This window comes from Trichosurus vulpecula, chromosome 7 (assembly GCF_011100635.1).
Source record: "Trichosurus vulpecula isolate mTriVul1 chromosome 7, mTriVul1.pri, whole genome shotgun sequence".
Lineage (NCBI taxonomy): Eukaryota > Metazoa > Chordata > Mammalia > Diprotodontia > Phalangeridae > Trichosurus > Trichosurus vulpecula.
The window spans coordinates 57213324-57232132 of NC_050579.1; the positions used below are offsets into that span (position 1 = coordinate 57213324).

General features: G+C 36.1%; 1 protein-coding gene across 3 annotated transcripts in view; it reads left to right on the forward strand.

The window, feature by feature from the left end:
• Nucleotides 1-18809, forward strand: part of ST7L (suppression of tumorigenicity 7 like) — an 83977-nt gene that overhangs the window by 23542 nt on the left and 41626 nt on the right. For all 3 annotated transcript variants that reach the window (XM_036767201.1, XM_036767202.1, XM_036767203.1), the window contains exons 6-11: nt 2913-2991; nt 6264-6418; nt 7813-7910; nt 8252-8366; nt 9502-9574; nt 10270-10372. In XM_036767201.1, coding sequence (XP_036623096.1) covers nt 2913-2991; nt 6264-6418; nt 7813-7910; nt 8252-8366; nt 9502-9574; nt 10270-10372 — 623 coding nt within the window. The remainder of the gene's footprint in view (nt 1-2912; nt 2992-6263; nt 6419-7812; nt 7911-8251; nt 8367-9501; nt 9575-10269; nt 10373-18809) is intronic.

Below are 18809 nucleotides of genomic sequence, written 5' to 3' on the forward strand. Positions count from 1 at the left end.
TTTTGGAAAGAATTTTTAAGCTGGTAGATCAAGGGAATTCTGGAAAAATAATTTATTTAGATTTTAGCAAAGCACTTGATGTACTATCATGCTATTCTTGTAGAAAAACTCATTTTGGAATTTACCCACTGAGGTATGCTGAATCAAGCTTATTTTCCTGTTCTAAGATTTCAGGCTTATTCTCAATTAGGTTATTTTTCTTAATTGCTTTGTAAATTTTTGTGTACCTTTCATATTACTGTTTTAATAGCCTCCTACCTCCCAGGGCTATTATAAGGAGAAAACATTTGTAAAGTGCTTTGCAAATCTTAAAATGTTATATAAATGCTAGCTATTATTTTAAAAATATGTTTGCATGGAGTCCTGAAAATCTAATCAAAAAGCCTTTGAAGTAAAGATGAACAAGGGGAAAACTGCCTATGTAGATCCGTTGACTTAGATATGCAGAGAGTAGCTACACAATATTCCCGAGGTATATCATGTATGTTTAGTATTTTTTTTTTTAGGAATTGTTTGTGCCTCAGAAGGATGATTAAACTGATAGACTGATGAACTGATGACCATAAGCACAATTTTTTTCATGTACTTTTGATATGCAAATACTTAACTTTGCACTAAACTAAACAATCTATCTACAAATATTTGAGGGCCTGAGTGGTTTGCCATTTCCTTCTCTAGCTAATTTAACAGATAAGGAAACTGAGGTAAACAGGGTAAAGTGACTTGCCCAGGGTAACACAGCTAGTGAGTATCTGAGGCCAGATTTGAACTCATGAAGGTGAGTCTTCCTGACCCCAGACCCAGTGCTCTAACCACTGTGCCACTTACTACCCCTTAGGAAGAATAGAAGTCTCCTAGAAATCTACTAGTTTGATGTTCGTTAATAATCCTTAATTGGTTGGTGTCTCTCATCAATGTTGGCAATTCCTTTCACCAGTAGAGTTTGTAATCCATCCATGCCTTTTCATCTGTAATTCATATCAGTACCTTTCCATAAATCTTCAATCGATTATCTCACCAGTGTAGTTGAGGCCCTCATCTAGGTCTTTTAGTATTTTCATGGGTACTAGTGCAATGCTCAAGTAGTCCTGTTATTCATCTCTCTTACTACATTACACCTCTTTTTCTCATTATATGTGTCCTTGACGATGTTTTATATATATGATCAAGATGGATATAATTTTTTTCCTTTGTAAAATCACCCGTCCCAGCTTCCCTCTCTTTAACACCCCCCAATCTAGGTACTGCCTTGGTTTTGAAGAGCAATTTAGAAGGCTTAGGCAGGGTCATTTGGAAAGCCATGAATAACCCTGCTTACTTTTTTTTTTTTTTGAGGGCTTAGGGCTTAGGTGCTAACTCTTGATTCTACAGCAGTTTTCCCCTCACCCAAGTTTATCTTCTCAACTATATTGCTACTCAACTCACGTAATTCCTCTTCTCCCTCTCCTTAAAAGATTGGAGAGAATATATCACTAAATACATGAAACATATTTGTAACACCTTTGGAATGCACATATCTGACATCTTTCCTGATTATTTTCATTCATTATATCTGTTTACTACAATATGTAACTCAGTTGCTTTCCATAGTTGTCCTAAAATATATGTTTCCCCATAACTTTCTATTATTTGTGAATTGTGGAGTACCTTTTAACAGTGCTTGTTTTGGAATCTGTGGTTATTTGGCTATTCTCTCATGTGAAAGGTATGGAAGGCAAAAGAACTTATATAATTTTATTGTAGGTATTCTAACTCTGTTTTAATTTTTACAGCTTGATTTGAAAGTACTGTGTAATTTACAAAGGAGAGTCTCATAAAAGTGCAGCATAACTAATTTAGGGTGGAGGAGTAAGCTCACCTAATACTGTCTGTCTAAGTACTTCCTTCTTGGGTAATATTTCAATGTTTCAACAGAATTGCTATCTTTTACCTGGTCATTGTTAGATAGATGCTGACTTGCATCAATTTGTCAAGCTCAGGAAGCATTAGCTGTCATCTAGTTGGTGACATGTTTGATATGAGGAATGTATTTTTGTTGCACAAGTGGAGTATATTGTCTCCTTTTCCAAGCCAAGACTAATATTTTGTTTCCAAAGGAAAACTCAAACATTTTCCACATTATTCTTACTGGACAGTTGCAGGTTTTGTTCCAAAAGAAACATACATAGATTCTCTAGGTTTCTTATCAAACCTGAAATAAGCCAGATAGGTCCAGGGATGTAGTTTTGAGTTATTGTTTAAAAACTTTTGATGTGAAATCTTTATTTTAATCCAATAAATGGTAGTAGCAAAGTGGCAATGTATTTCCTTTAGTTGAAGGGAGCTCCTAAATTAGGATTTTGTTAAAAGTTAAAGGATTAACTATTGACATTTCCTAGAAGTGTATAGTGTATGAAGTTGATTCTCTTGTCTTTTACATCAAAAGCAAATTAAGATATACCTGTTGGATTAAAACATAACACAAATGAATACTTTTTTTTTTAACTTCTCGGATTTCATGTTTTTAACAGCTTCTTGTTACCTTTCAGAATGTTAAGAACTGGTGGTATATTTCAGAATGATTATAATGTGACATGTGGCTTGAACTCAGTGGCTTATCTTAACACAAACTGAACACAACTTTCCAAGTGTATGTGTGTGTTTATATTTTGTAGAGGCTTAATAAACTTAGCATTTCACAATGGTGCTTATTCACACATGTGAGGAAGAAGATAAACTTTGTAATTGTTATGCTTCAGGCTTTCACATTAAATGGAAATTTACCTCAACTAATTGGGTTAATGTGAGGTATTAACCCAGTTCCATTCAGGTGAGTTTCAGGAACATATAATTTGACAATATTTGCCTCCATAGCATTTTGTACATTTTACATTTATATTCATAATTTTCTTTTTTGAAATTTTTTTCTATAGTTATGCAGAAGGCATGGAGGGAGAGAAATCCTCCAGCTCGTATCAAAGCAGCTTATCAAGCTTTAGAACTGAACAATGAGTAAGTTTGAAATATGAGAAAATAAGTTTGTTTTGAAGAAATAACCAAGATACCTGATTTGCCAAAACATTTTTTATGTTGTTTTACATTAATTATTATTTTTGAAGAAACTTGGAATAGTTTTAAAGTTTTTCCCCCCAAATTCCCCCATGAATACAGTAAAACTTTTTTTTTTTTGACAACTGTGCTATGTTGTTGGAACTCTGGCTTTTATTTCTTTTTTATAGATGTTAAAAATCAGAACAGTCCTTTTTTTAAAAAATTGAGATTGCTAATGCAGTTGAAATAATTCATACTTACAGGGGTGGGGAACCTGCAGCCTCCAGGCCACATGTGGCCTTCTAGGTCCTTGGGTGTGGCCTTTTGACTGAGTCCAAGTTTTATAGAACAAATCCTTTTATTAAGGGGATTTGTTCTGTGAAGTTTGGATTCAGTCAAAGGGCCACACTTGAGGACCTAGAGGGTCACATGTGGCCCTGAGGCTGCAGGTTCCCCACCCCTGACTTATACCATAGTTCCTAGGTCTGTGTGAAAGTATGGAAGCATGTACCTTCTGAAAGATTTTTTTCCTGTCCTGATAGGCTTTTGAAAGGGATTCCTCAGAACTCCAGGTTTTAACTTTCATTATACTGTTCCTTAAAACAATTTCATTTTATTAGTAAGTATTTATTAAATATCTAAAGTTCTCTGAACCAAAATGGTATTTAAGGGCAAAAAAGACATTCAAAGTAAAAGGCATAGTCCTTGCTCTTAGGAATGTTAAAAGTTTAATTTTAAATGAAATGTGTTCTCACAAGTCAACTTAATATTAAAAACACCCTATCACTAAGTGTAAAATAGGAAATTATAAATGCTAAAGGATGCAGAATGAAAGGAATCAGAGTTGGTTTGCTGGGGGATACAACCTGGATGGGGTAGATTTGGGGTTTCATTTTTAAGAAGTTAAGAGACGTTAATTGATGGGCATTGTAGGGTAAAGAGATATTTAAAGCAGTCTTTCTTACGAAAATATAATTTCAGTAGTCTTTTATCTCTGATTTACATATAAACACATCAAGGTTAGGTACAAGTTGGTTCTCTTTTTTAAGTGTTTTCTCTTAATTGGGTTCTCTTGGTTATTATATACTTCACCTTTTTTTAGGCATTTGGGGCTAAGTGACTTGCCCATGGTCACACAGCTGTCTGAAGTCTGAAGCCAGATTTGAACTCAGACGCTCTTGACTCCAGGGCCAGTACTGTATCCACTGTGCCACCTTGCTACTCCTTATTTTGCTTTTATTGAAAGCTCTTACTCGTGTAATATGGGAAGTATTTACATAATGTGATTTGTTTTGCCTTGTGTGGCCCTTAATTGGCCCCCTGCCCTACTATTATCTTCTCTTTTTATCTGGCCAGATATTTCTATTAATTCCATCATTCTTTTGGGTTAAAGAAACAAGGCAGAAACATTGTCTTCACTAGGATACTTTTAAAATGAACACGGTACCTGGAGGGAATAGGGGGACCTCTCATTTTTGAAAACATCATATTAACAAGATTCAGTTTACCAAGTTATATAGTCATTACCTTGGGAAATTCAGGGAACCTAACCCCAAAGGAAGAGAAGATATAGGACAAGTAAGTTTCAGTGGGGAGGAGGACTGAGACTTGTGTTAGTGTTGGGGATTGGGAAGACTAGTATAGGGGCCAAAGCAGGGATGAACTTTTTTTGGATACCCTAGACAAAAAGGAAATAGTATGGAGGAAGGCAGAGCCAGAGTGAGCAGAGATCTAGCTGTTGGACTGGGGGGTTTCTGGTCCATCGGGAACAGGGTAGTGCTTATCAGGCACAATTATTTTCTCCTACATTGCCCCCATCTCCCTTGATTTTTTTCACTTTATTTCTTCCTGACACTATTGGGGAGTTTCAGTCACTTTGGAAAAATTTACTAGGACATGAATCAGAAGCTGTTAGAAAAAGAAATTCATCCCAAACAAATAGCATGTCTTAGTCACCCTATTCCAGAAAAATTTTTATTCATGGGAATATAATTTTTTAAATTAGACAAACTAAGATAAGCATCTCAATATATACAGACTAAAAGCAGGCTTAAGTTATGGTATAATTCATCATGCTACCTCTTTATATAAGATGTTATGCACTTTACATTTTTATCCAATACATTTTACATTCCTGTCTCTCACTGTCCTACTCCTTCTTCACCTCAAGACAAAATAGAGAAGGAAAATAATTTAGAAAAAAAAATAGAGGCAAAAAGATAAATAATGGGAAAAGAACCCCCAAATGAATGAATGACAAAACATTTTGAGCTTCTACTATGTGCCGTTCACTGGGGATACAAATACAAGCAAGCAAGAGACAGTCCCTGCTCTCAGAGAACTTCTATTCTAATGGAGGAAAGACAGCATATAAAGGGGAACTAAAAAGCTGGAGTGAGGGGCTGAGTGTGCAGTAGCTCGGTCTGAGATTGGTAAGGAGGTTTCATTCAGCTCAAGATAAGACAAAAGGTCTTCCAAAGGCAGACAGGCAGTGGATAGAGTGCTCAATGTACAGGACAATGACAACCTCTAAGAGATGTAGTTTTCTCCTCTGTAAAATGGAAATAATGGTAGCATCTACCTTTCTGGGTTGTGAGGATCCAGTGAGATAGCATATGTAAAGCATTATATAAATGCTAGCTCTCAGAGCCCTGGGATCCAGGGGTGGAATTTAAGTGGTTCTGGTGTGAGAAGGGAAGGAACAAGCATTTATATGGCACCTACTCTGTGCCAGGCACTGTGCTAAACAACAACCCTCAAAGGTAGATGCTGTCATTTTCCCCATTTTTACAGGTGAAGAAACTGAGGCAGTCTAAGGTTATATGACTTGCCTGGGGTTCTGAATCTGAGGCTGGACTGACCTCAGATCTTCATGACTGCAGGCCCAGCATTCTGTACACTGTGATACCCCCAGCTGTCCCCAGGAGCAGGAAGTCCAGAGGTGTTGTGAAAGATGGCTGGAGTGGAGGCAGCTCAGTCTGGCAATGGCTGGGAAGTCAGAGAGAAGGACAGGGAAGAGAGGGGACAAGAGGAGGGGAGAAGGGATAGAAGGGAAATGGGGGGGTGGTGCTGTGGTTACTTCTGTGGGGTGGGCCACTAGTGAATTAAAATCTGGACCAGCTTCATTTGAAGCTTAACAGGCTGGGAAGGATGGGGGTCAGTGTGAGGACCCCCAGGGGAGAAGAGGAGTTTGGAGGATGGACTATTCCCTTTATCATTTTGGTTCCTTGCAGTTGTGCCACGGCCTACGTTCTCCTGGCTGAGGAGGAGGCGACGACAATTGTAGATGCCGAGAAGTTATTTAGACAGGCCCTCAAAGCTGGGGAGACGATCTACAGGAGGTCACAGCAGCACCAGCACCAGAGCCCTCAGCACGAAGCTCAACTTAGTAAGCACATCTAAACTGAGTTGAGCATATCTTTTCAAATACTCCCTTTTTTTTTTCTTTTTAAGATAAATGCTTATAGGTTAGCTCATTTTCATAAGAAGCAGCTAATCTACTTACCCAGGTTATTTGTAAACTAAAAAAAGAAAAAAATGTATTCATTAAAAGAAAACATACTGGAATAAAAGTTTTGCTCTTATTATGTTGAAAGAAGATACAATACCAATTTTTATAATAGTTACTGTCAAAATGAATATAATTCATCTCAAGAGGAAGTTGGGAGAACCATTGAAGAGACTCACCTTGGAACAGTTTGTTGTACTTGAAAGAAAGGTGCTGTATTCAGTATTTAGGAGTTTTCTTGTTGGTAATGTGATGCTACTTTGTTCTTCTGTCATCCCAAAATAAATGCTGTTCAGGCTCTGGATGTCTAGAATTAGGGCCAGAGACCTGCAGTGGGATATGGATGAATTCACTTTATTAAATTCTCAGCACAATACCCACCCTCATACCTTGTACTAATTATTTCTGAAATTCTCCTCATAGTGCTTGAGGTGGCCCTTTGGTGAACCACAAAAAATGAGGCCTCCCTTTTTTCCATAGGGAGACACTTTTACCAGAGACATTAGGAGCAACAACCCTGCTGCTGCCTTCTCTTTGTGGCCAAAGGGCTTTGGTTTCATGATTTTGGCAGTTAGTGGACAATAAATTGAAATGTTTATATATTGCATTATCTGTTAGCAGTTAAGTTCTAAATCTTTTTGTTTGTGGAAATTCAGGTTTGGATAATGTCCCCTCTCTAGGCTAAATATTGATGTATACAGTATGTTTCATTACTGCATGTTATTATAACACACAACTGTGGGAATTTATAATTTTGCAGGCTGGAACTAATGAAATTGCATCTGTTAAAAAGTATCGTGTTATTTATCCTTGTAAAATCTCAGATATGAGTATGAGATAGTTACAGAAACATTTTTAAAACCGTTTCTAGAAGTTTGAGTTTGTTAGCCATTGGCAGCTTTTTTTTTTTTTTTAGGTTTAATTGTCCATGGAAATTTTACTTTGAAATCTCTTAGCTAGCCAGTCAAAACAAGTGAAGATTATGATAATACTGTTATTTAAGTAGAAATATAGAAAAATGAGTTAATGCTGTTTTTCTCAATTAATATGTACTTTTTTTTTCTGTGAGTCTTAAACATGAACTTGTGACTTGCACGTGTACTGCAGACTTCGCATTGTGTTATTGTTGGAACAATTATTTGTAGAGACATAAATTATACACTTTTATTTCAGTTATGTCTTCCAGTGTAAGTAAAGAAATATAATGGGTAATATAAATAAAATTTCAGATGATCATATTAACTAGTAGTGGTAACATTCCTTTTTTTATTTAGGAAGAGACACCAATGTATTGGTTTATATTAAACGAAGATTAGCAATGTGCGCGAGAAAATTAGGAAGAATAAGAGAAGCAGTAAAAATAATGAGAGATGTGAGTAATTTTGAAGATCATACTGATACATTTAATAATTAAAAGTGTTTTCAGTAAGTTCTAAATTTTTAGTTGAATCACTGTTTTTAATTGACAGTAACAAAATGTATATGGAATATAGCTGTATTTGGCAAGTTGTGGAATCTCTTTCCTTCAGCAAATTCAATTTAATAAACATCTGTTAAGCATACTCTAGTTCTAGGCCCTGGGGACCAAAACAAAAATGAACTGTCTTTGCCTTCAAGCGGCTTACATTCATCTAGGGAGAGACAGTATGTTATTATTTTGCTAAACTACAACTTCTGTGTTACATATTTTAACTATTTTTTTTTAATATGCAGCTAATGAAAGAGTTTCCTCTTCTTAGTATGTTGAACATCCATGAAAATCTCCTAGAATCTCTTCTAGAATTACAGGCTTATGCAGATGTTCAGGCAGTTCTCGCAAAATATGATGGTAAGTGGTGTTTGTCTAACACTTTTACCTAACAATTAGATTCCCTTTTCTCTCTTAGTGTATCTGTCAGATGGTTCAATATCAATGTGCATGAAACATTGGGATCCAGAGTGATTCTCGGACTTTCTGTTTCTTTCCTCTAATGTAGTCCATTAATGGTAGCATGAAGGGCGTACTGGTATGGGCCACTAGGAAGTGTCTTCTCATCAGGGTCTTTAAATGAATCAGAAATATGAGAGAGATGCCTTTCACCCTGCCAAGGTTCCTAGTCTTGCTACTATGAAATAGTTGCTTCAGTTCACCTTAGGGGTTGCAAGGATTATTACGGAGACACACGTCAACTGTCCCTCCCCCTGGGGACATGAGCATGTCCCCTGTGAGGCATCTTCTTGTAACCACAAGCTGAAAGTAGCCTGACATCACTCATCACAGTGTCTTTGGACATGCCTTTCAACTTATCAGAGCAGCTTGTCACCTTATCACACCTGTCTTTACACAACCTGTCCTGTTGTGGATTTTTGACCATTAACCTAGAAATATTTGTGACCTGTTCCTTTTTGCCTATTGACTTGGAAAGTTTGAATGTGTTATATTTGGAGGGAGAAGTTTATTTCTTTTAAACATCTGGAACCCTTAAGAAGTGCTTCAGAATGATGCACGCTCATGTAGAAATTTGTGAGAAATCCTTTCCATATGTTACTTACCAGATGCTTGGCCTGCTTGGGGTACATATACTAGACAAGCTTAGAGACTGTATTTAAGAAATCAAAGTGAGCTGATGCTAGAGAAAGCCCAGGACTTGAGATTTAACTGGTTTAAAAAATTTGAGATTTGCTCCTGTGTTCTGAATTCTTTATTCAGTATCCTAATACTGCTGTGCTGTAGAATTTCACTGTTATGTTCTTGGAAAAAAATAGGAGATCCTCTATTTTAGTGTTGTATTTGCTAGTTTCACTTGAGCTTTGAGAGTCATTAAAGAGAAGAACTTTACCACAGTAGTTCTGGTGCAAGAAGTTTCACTTTTTGAAAGTCAACTTTGACATAAAAAGAAGAGTTACGAAATTTGCATCATGTATTCATAGACATAATTTTGAAATTCTTTTTCTTTCACTGATTTTGGATTTTTTTATTACAGATATCAGTCTTCCAAAGTCAGCAGCAATTTGTTATACAGCAGCACTGTTGAAGACTAGGACTGTGTCAGATAGGTGAGTAGCTGTGGAATTTAGAGCATCTGGATAAGATACTAACTGTAGACCGAAATATAAGAACATTAATTTTCTTTCTTCGCTGGTTTTGAATGATGCTTCTTTTAAAGTTGTTTTTCCCTTGATCGTTAACTAAGGCCTTGGAACTCTGGCCAAGTCTGTGAGTGTTGATAATGCTTTTCCTTAATTATTTGACATTTTTTATATTGGAATGAAATATCACATTCTATTTCCCCGAGTTTATATACAATATGGGTAATTTTGAATTCCCTTAATTGTTAGTTGTTCTGAATGTATTTCTGAATATGTCTGAAGAAGGGAAACTTTTTCTTCTGCTTGCATTCTTCTCAGGTGAATATTGGTAGAGGTCTCCTTTTATGTAGTAGGACTGTGGATGTACCTCTGTAGCTTTTCTGATTTTATTATCCTTCCCAAAGGGTCTAACTTAGTTTCTAAGTGCTTCTGCATCAACTTCAAATATGTTTGAAGATTTCTGTTCCCTCTGCTTCCTGATTGTGTATATTGAACTAAGTGGCTTTACTTTCAATATTAGATATCAGTTGCCTTTTCCTATCACCAGAAACCTCTAATTTTGGGACATTGAATTATGGTCTTAACTTGTAATTCTTTCTTGCATAGTTTTTTTCAATTTGAAGTGTTCCCCTCCTTCCTTCCCGCCTCTCCCCCCGCCCCAGATTCTCTCCAGAAACAGCCTCTAGAAGAGGACTGAGCACTGCGGAAATTAATGCTGTGGAAGCAATTCATAGAGCGGTGGAATTTAACCCTCATGTTCCAAAAGTAAGTGAGTTGCTTTTCTTTTAGTACCACAGTGTTTTTGATGAAAATATCAACCTTACCTAAGGTTGTAAAGTCAATGGCAGATGTTGGATCAAAAGCTATATCTTCTGACTTCTAGTCCAATAGTCTTAACTACTCTAGCTTGCTTTTTTCTCATTTGACTAAAGGGGCTATTAAGAACATTTATAAAAACCAGTAGAAATAATCACTTTAGAGCTCGTAGCTGTTGTCAGAATAATCTGAAGTCTATCCCTTCAGTTAGTTGTTGCTTTCACTATAGCTTTAGGGAAGAAATAGTCAAATGGCATGGTTTTAATGGAGGGTCATTCATATTTTGAATCATCAAATCAAATTTCCTGTGTTTTACTGTAAGAGTGTTTTCTAGACAAATGCCTGAGTTTTGGACCTGAGCTGGACAAAGACTGGAGACAAATAGATTAAAATAATCAATGATAGGAAACAGATGTGGAAGTTCCCAGAACTGCTGAGTTGATGTTTGTGTAGTCCCTGATGAAACTGTGTACCAGTTTCATTTTTCTTTGTTACACACCCTATCGGCATGGTTTGTTGAATATTTATGTATTCTCACCTCACATTGAATATTGGTTGCTGTTTTTTAAGGCATATTAAACATACTTTAAAAAATTATTTAAAATATACACTGTACATCATATTGAGAAAAAGTTTTAGTTGTAGTTAAGTATAATACAAGATAAGATTATGGAATTTGGAAACTGGTAAACACTAAAGGGATTACTCTCCAAGAAATAATTTCCCAAAAAAGTAGAGTCTACAGAGATGAGTCCTTTACTGAGAGCCTAGTTGGCCCTCCTGCCCCTAGGCAGATGGGCAGAGCCCACAAGACAACATACTAAAAGTGCATTTGATTTATGGGTCAGCAACCTAGGTTTAAATCCTAATCTGACAGGAATTGTGTGACCTTGCACAAACCAGATAACCTGTGAGCCTCACTTTCTTTATCTGTAAAATGGAAATAGATAATAATACTGGGCAAAATGTTTTATAAACCCTACAGTGCTATGCACAGACGCAGTATTACTAATAAATGGTAAGCTTGTATGAAGAATAAGCAATATTAAGATTGCCTAGAAAATGATTGCAAGTCTTAATTACTCATTTTACATTTTTGTACCATTTCTGATTTATCCCTTCATTACATAAAGCCAGTAATCTTAATTTTTTTTAATGAAAAAAGTAATTTTTTTCATCATTGTTATTCTGGATAGTGGTAAAAATTGTACATTTTACATGGGAAGGCAAGTAGAATAGTTATCGAAAACTATTCTAATTAGGTAAAGCCCACTAGGCTCTTTAGAGGGACTTTTTAATACCACTTTAGCTGAAGAAAAATATAAATGATCATTTTATAACATATAAGATTAAATTGCTAGACATTTTCATAAATTCTAGGTTGAATTTTCAATGGAAAAATTGCTGCATTGAAGAGATATTTTCCTTAAGGTTTTCAATAATGGGCCATGTTTTAATTTTTTTACTTAAAAATTAGTTTTCATTGGTAATTTATTAAAAACAAAACAACTTATACTTTTTAACCTGATGGGAAGATGGGATTTCTTTGAATAATAGATGAGGTGATGACCCAACTTTTATTATTATACTCAGTTGAAAGTTGAATTGTGCTGCAAAATGACATTATTTTAAAAGGGTGGAATCCTTAAACTGAACTCTATCAAACAGAGCAGTCATTAAGGTACTTCTGAGAAACTCTGAGTCCCAACAACCTGGACAGTGTCCCACTTAAATAACATTAATGTTATATGAACTGACACAGCTCTGGAATTTGCGGCTGTCTGTTTTTGCTACAGTCATACGTTGATGAAGTATGTTCAGACTTCTCTCTCTCTTTTTTTTTCCCCTGTCGTGGTCTATATTCCAAACTCTCAGCTCGGGCCAAGCAAACATAAAGGACTTTGGGGGGGTTTCCTTCTCAAACCTCTATTGAGGGTCATGATAACTTCTTTAACCTAATGAACAATGACATTTTCAACATTTTAAAAAACCTTTTCATTTCTTCTTACAAATTTCTTATGCAAATTTGGCATAAATTATCATATGAAACATAACAATAAAATGACAAAGGATAAAGTTGATTTAGCAGAGAATGTCTGTTGGCAGCTTTCCATATAGTTCCAACAGGAATGACTGTAGGTCTAGAGCTGTGCAATTTGTTAAAGCTGGAAACTATTAGAAGTGCAATGGAGAAAGATCACATAAATTTCTCCAGGCTATGCATTTACTTTTAGGTATTTCATTAATATTGATTGCTTGTACAGACCTTTGATTCTTCTGAGTAATTGTCAGTACCCAACAGTTATGATAACCCTGTGGTCTTCATTTGGGGTTTGTATACTCTGTTTATGTCAGCAAGTTTTTTATTTGGTTATGCAACTTTCGTATGTGTTACCACTAGAGCTGCTGCATATTTTATGTCCAGGCAGATTGGGAGAACCTTTTATACTTTGATTAACTCATTTGCCTGCTTTCAGGCTAGCATTATTTAGTTAGTTCTGTACATATGGATGTCTATCATGTTCTCAAATATCTTTGGAAAAGAAAATTCCAGAATATCACTTATGATCTTATTTACTTATTTCTTGTTCCTTGTTGCTAGCTATAAGTTTCTTTTCTCCAAGTTTTGAATATAAGATTTTTTTAAATATCATTAGTATTTTTAGTTGTCCTTCATGTGTGCATTTGATTAGAATGGAATTATCAACCACGATGTTAAATCATAAGACCTCCAGAGAAATAAGGCTGGCATCTTTCAGAAGTACCTTGTTACCTTCCTAGGCCTCAGTTTCCTCATTTATAAAAAATAGGGATTAGACTAGATCCACAGTCTGTGAACTTTGTCTTTAAAAATACTTTGGTAACTGTATTTCATTATAATTATTTCCCTTTGTAATCTTAGGAATTCTATGCATTTAAAAATCATTCTTCTGAGAAGTAGCCCATAGGCTTCACCAGACTGCCAGAGGGATCCATGACTCACAAAAGATTAAGAAAAAAATGGTTTCCAGGGTTCCTCCGCGCTCTCTATAAAAACAGAGTCTTGTTTCAGGCAGGCAAAGATCCTTCAACTAGAAATTTCATTGAAAGTTTTCCCATTTTTATGTTACCAGTATTGATTGTCACTGACTGTTATATGAACTGACACAGCTCTGGAGTTTGCGGCTGTCTCCTCATTGGCACACTCATCCTGTTATCTCTTTTTCTTGTCTGAACAGTCCTGTTTCCCCATAAATGCTATTTTTGTGCTTTTAGCCAGGAATATATGAAACTCAGGCATTCTTCTATTGAGAACAGTGAAGATCCAAGGTGAAGGGCCCAAGACAGATGGGAATTAACTAGTTTAAACCCTGTCTGACACTCTGAGGAAAGCTTGTTTGTGTCTTGCAGCATGAATGCCATGAACAGTTGACAAGCTTTTAATGTTTATAATGTTCGGTGGCACGGTGCTAATTAGTGGAAATACAAAGCAAAAGCAAAAACGGCCCCTGTCCTCAAGGAGCTTGCATTCTAGTATGGGAGGCAATGTGTATATACACATTACATACAACAGTAAAACAGATTTTTCAAAAGAGAGAGGACTAGTTCTGAAAATCTCCATATTTTGAGTACGTGTTCAGGACTACATTTTTTCGTTAGCGTTTTTTTTTTTTTTTTTTTTTTTTTTTTTTTTTAGAATTTCTTGTTTAATAATAAAGCTGCTTTTAGTCTGGTGCTGGCAAGAAAGCTGACTTTGCCTGGGGCTTTTATAGTTGCAAAGGGATTTTTAAAAAAAATAAGTAAATATATAGAATATAAAGTCTATTCTGGTTAGTCTGGAGCACTTTGAAACCTTCAGGACATTGTATACCCCTGATTGTAGACTGTTCTTTTAGCAATGAGGGGACTATCAAGGTACTGCTTCACTAGTCCAGAATCCTATCCTACAGTGGCACATGACCAAAGTTACAGAGGGGGGATAAGGTGAGATCATGAGTAGAACAGAAGGAGTGATAAGAAAGGTGAGGTGGTTACAGATGCTGACCCGTGCCAGTGGTACCTACTTCTGGCCATTGGAGTGTGCCTGTTATCCAAACAGTGAAGGCAGTTAAAACATTAGGCATACATATTGAATGGAGGATGCCTGCCTTTGCCACTCCTTCAGTATAGGATCATATCCCCTGTGTCTTGAGGCTGTTGAGGGTATGTGTAGCAGCTGTTCCTTATACAGAGCCACATGGCTCTCTGTATTCAGCTCGCTTGTCCAGTCTCATAGAATGTGCACTGAGAATGATAATTGCAGAGAGAAATTGGCATTTGTGTGCATGACTGATCAAGAGCAAAGCAACTTAATTTCAGATGCTCTCAGACAGATTTGTCTTTAACCTCTGCTTTTACAAGGAAGAAGATTATGGAGCATTATCATTACTTCAGGTCAGAATTTTATTGCATTTGGCTAAAGACCATCGTAAGATTTATAGAGTTGGGGGTAGATATAAGGTGATCTTTAAAATAAATTATAAAGATCAAAGCACAACAGAGTTAGTTTGAGTATAACAATAGGTATTATTTAGAGGTTTATTATAAGGTAATCACCAGAGCACTGTATCACTATGTTATTTTAACCCTAATGTCCAAAGTAGCTGTTGTTCTAATTTTCTATGTGACCAATACAAGTGGGTAGATTCTAGTAGTTATTTACTGTCTTACAGATATATAATGTAACTCAGCCTTGCTTCTGGAAACTTCTAGCATGCATGGAATAGATTCCAAGTTAATAGTGAAGGTCTTCCGAGCTCAAGAGTTCTACAGATAACATAAGATAGGTGAATTTAGTGGGATTTACTTGAAACATTGTAGGGGGATTGATTAGGAAACAGGTTACTAGGACAGCCTGTCTAATTTTGGAGAAGCTCAATTGACCCATCACTTTAAAAGATCCGATTTTGTTTAGCTCAGCTTTTCACTTTGTTACCTTGTTTAAAAATATTCTTATATTTTCCTTTTCCGGATGGCATATAATCCCAGTTTAATATAAAGCAAATACAATGGCATATTTGATTTGTACTTATTTCTTAGTTTTTAATTGAGCTTTTACTCTTCCTTATGCATATTTATTTAAAACAAATTAACAAAATGAACATTTAAATCTTACAGTTATAGATTGAAAATTGGAAGGAATCTTAGAAGCATCTAGTCTGATCCTCTCATTTTATAGTAGAGGAAATAGAGACCCAGAGAGCTTAGATAACTTGCTGAAGGTCACACAATTATTGATAGAGTCAGGATTTGAATTCAGGTCCTCTTCAAATCCAGCATTCTTTCTACTATGCCATGATGAAGAAATGGCCTTCTATTTTGCACACATAGTGGAAAATATTCTTACATGTACTTTAGGGATCTTTGATTTCATTAGTGTGAGTACTATATCAGTAACATCACAGTAGCCTCTCTGCTTTAGTGGCTAGTCCGTGGTTCTGTGGCCAGAAAAGTTCATTACCAGGTTACCAAACTCCAAGTGCTACACCTCTGCATATAATGAGGTTGGTTCTCCAACAATAGAAATGTAATCCATCACCAGGCCTGTACTTGAAGGCTTTCTGGCTTGGTAGGACTTGCCAGAGCTTCTGCCCTTCTGGGGTAACCTTCAGGAGTCTAGGATCACCTCCATGTCATGATGAAACATTGGAAAAATACTTTAGTAGAGAGTCCTAAAGTCTTCACCTATGTGTGTTAGTTTGAGTCAGCCAACAAATAGAGTGGGTACCATGTGTGGAAGAGTATATTAGGTGTTGGAGCAAGATACAAAAAACATGGTCACAATACTCAAGGAAATCTGTAATTCCAAATCTTGTCTTGATCATCACAATACAGTTGTTCACCTGGCTTATCTTCTCTCCCCTTTCAAAATCATTTCTACATTGTTGCAGATTGATCATCCTAAAACATAGATCTTTCTCCTATTCAAAAATCTAGGACGTTGAAACCCCCTCTATCTTACTGCCACAGACTCTTCCCAACTGATTTCATGTTCCATCCTTCAAAGAAGTCTGTGGTCTCATCATGCTGGTCTCTTAGCGATTTCTGAACAGGACCTTTACCTCCTGCTCTTAGAATGCCTAGCTTCTTTCAAAGCATATATCCCTACTTGTTAATGTTTCCTACCTTTTAAAATTGTATTTTGGTACCGTGTTTTTAATAACTTGTGTATGTTTCATATTCTCTCAATAGCATATAGGCTTTTTAACGGCTGGGGCTGTTTCCTTTTTGTCTTTGTATCCCTAGTGCCTAGCATTGTGCCTTTGATTTGATGAAATGTACAAGTTGAAGTTGGGTAAGAGATGGAATGAAGTAACCCATCATCCCCTTTTATTATAGACATTTTCATTAAATGGAGAATTTTTCTTAAAGTTTAGATCAACATTTTTTAAAACTGAGAATAACATGAATTGTTCCTGTGGGATAAATGTATAGAATATTTTAACTTGAATCATTAGGCAAAATTTGGTATTATGTAAATAAATTATTACAAGGGAGAATTTTAAAATAAAAAAATTGCAGATTTATTTTCCTAAGAAACAGCATGGACTTATTTTCTCACAAACATGTCCTATAAGTTTGCACATGTGTGCGTAGACAGACATGTGTGAGGTTGTAGATCGTTTGAGTCAGGAAGACCAGGATTCAAGTCCTACCCCCCAACACCAACTGGCCAAGTAACTTTACAAACTTGTAAGTTGTAGAAAAGCTGCTGGAGGGAATTTCCTTCCTGGGATTTCCCTACATCTATGAAACTGCAAGTCTAGACAAAAGAAAAAAGTCACACATGTTTGAGTATCTTTATTGCCTGAATTATTAAACAGCAAATTATTGAGTTGAGAAAATATTTATTGTGAATCTTCAAATTATTTGCTCTTATAAGACAAAAGTTATCCTAATGCCTTGGTTCAAGTTGAGTGCCTAGCAATGTTCTCTGTAGCTGTGTACAACATTTGGAATCCAAGATTTTAGTTAATAGTAAACCAAAATCTTTAGGAGTGTAAATATAAAATAATTGCAATATTTTTACAGTTCCATATGAGCTGCTATTTGTGAAATCTAAGATGAGCTTTGATGGAAAATTCCTATATGTTAAGTAGGTCTCAAAATTAAGAAATTAAATACTTGTAATTTTCAGATAGAGACTTTCCTGTGCTTGCAGCAGTGTGTGTGTGTGTGTGTGTGTGTGCGCGCGCGAGCGCGCACACGCGCTCTCTCTCTCGCTTCCTATTGAAGCACTTAGAGCACTTGTGACATATTCAGCCCAGAGAGCATAAGGAGTCATGTCAGAGGTCAGATATTTGAGCCAGTTTTCCCACAGCCGCCTGGTGTGAGTGATCTTTTACTATGTTTAAAAAAAATGGAAGAGGATTAAAGGGGATTAGAAAGAATATTACCCTCCCAAGTATAGGCCCAAGGCACTAAAGGAGAGAACCCAGCCAGGCAGCAAATGGGCTTTGCTTGACCAGGGCACAACCTCTGCTGCATTCCTTTAAGAAACTGAATGGGAAATGTTAAGTCCCCAAACTGGATTAGTAAATAATCTCATGGTTTGTGACATCTGCTGAAATAAATTGATGAGCAGGCTGCATTCTTACACTTTGAGGAGAGAGTCAGAAACATCAAGAGCAAAAGTGATTAAAGGTGGGGATTAAGCTTAGTCATTATCTAAGAGGAGAATTTCATAAACACACTGGAAAAAATTCATTTTATGTATATTTGGACGATCGAAGTGCATGTATTTAGGTGCATGTATTAGAAACATTTAGAATGCAAGACCTAACGGTCTCCTTTTAAAATTTTTGAAAGTGTTGCAACTAAAATATATTACAGGACTATAGAATCTCAGTTTTACAAACTTCTCTCTTACATTTCTGTTCTTTTTACTTTGGCCTGTAAAAAAACCATGGGAACTACACTGTTGATTTGAAGTGAAAGAATATGCTTCTTATGCAACACATCTGCAAGTAGGAACTTTTTCCCTTGCATTTTATAACAAGTTAGTGTGGTTTGGCTATTATGACTCATAATTTAGTATCAGCTTGCTTATAACCAATGAGAGTCTTCTGAGCCCATTTCAGTGAGAGAAGAGAGTATCCTGAGCCCTGAGTGGAGAAAAGCTAGATCGGCGAGCTAAATAGTATTGAATAGTATTATCATGGATAGTAAAGATAACATATGTTCAAGTGGACATTTTAGTTTCCATCTTCATTTCAATGTGATTGATGAATGCATTAGCCATTATTGCTCTGCTGTTAATAGTGGTTTTGATGGTAAAGCAGGGTTTTTATGTTAGAATAAAAGATGGATTTCAGAATGAAGTTTGGCAACTCTATTAATTCTAGTTCTCCTTCTTGAAAATTCAGGA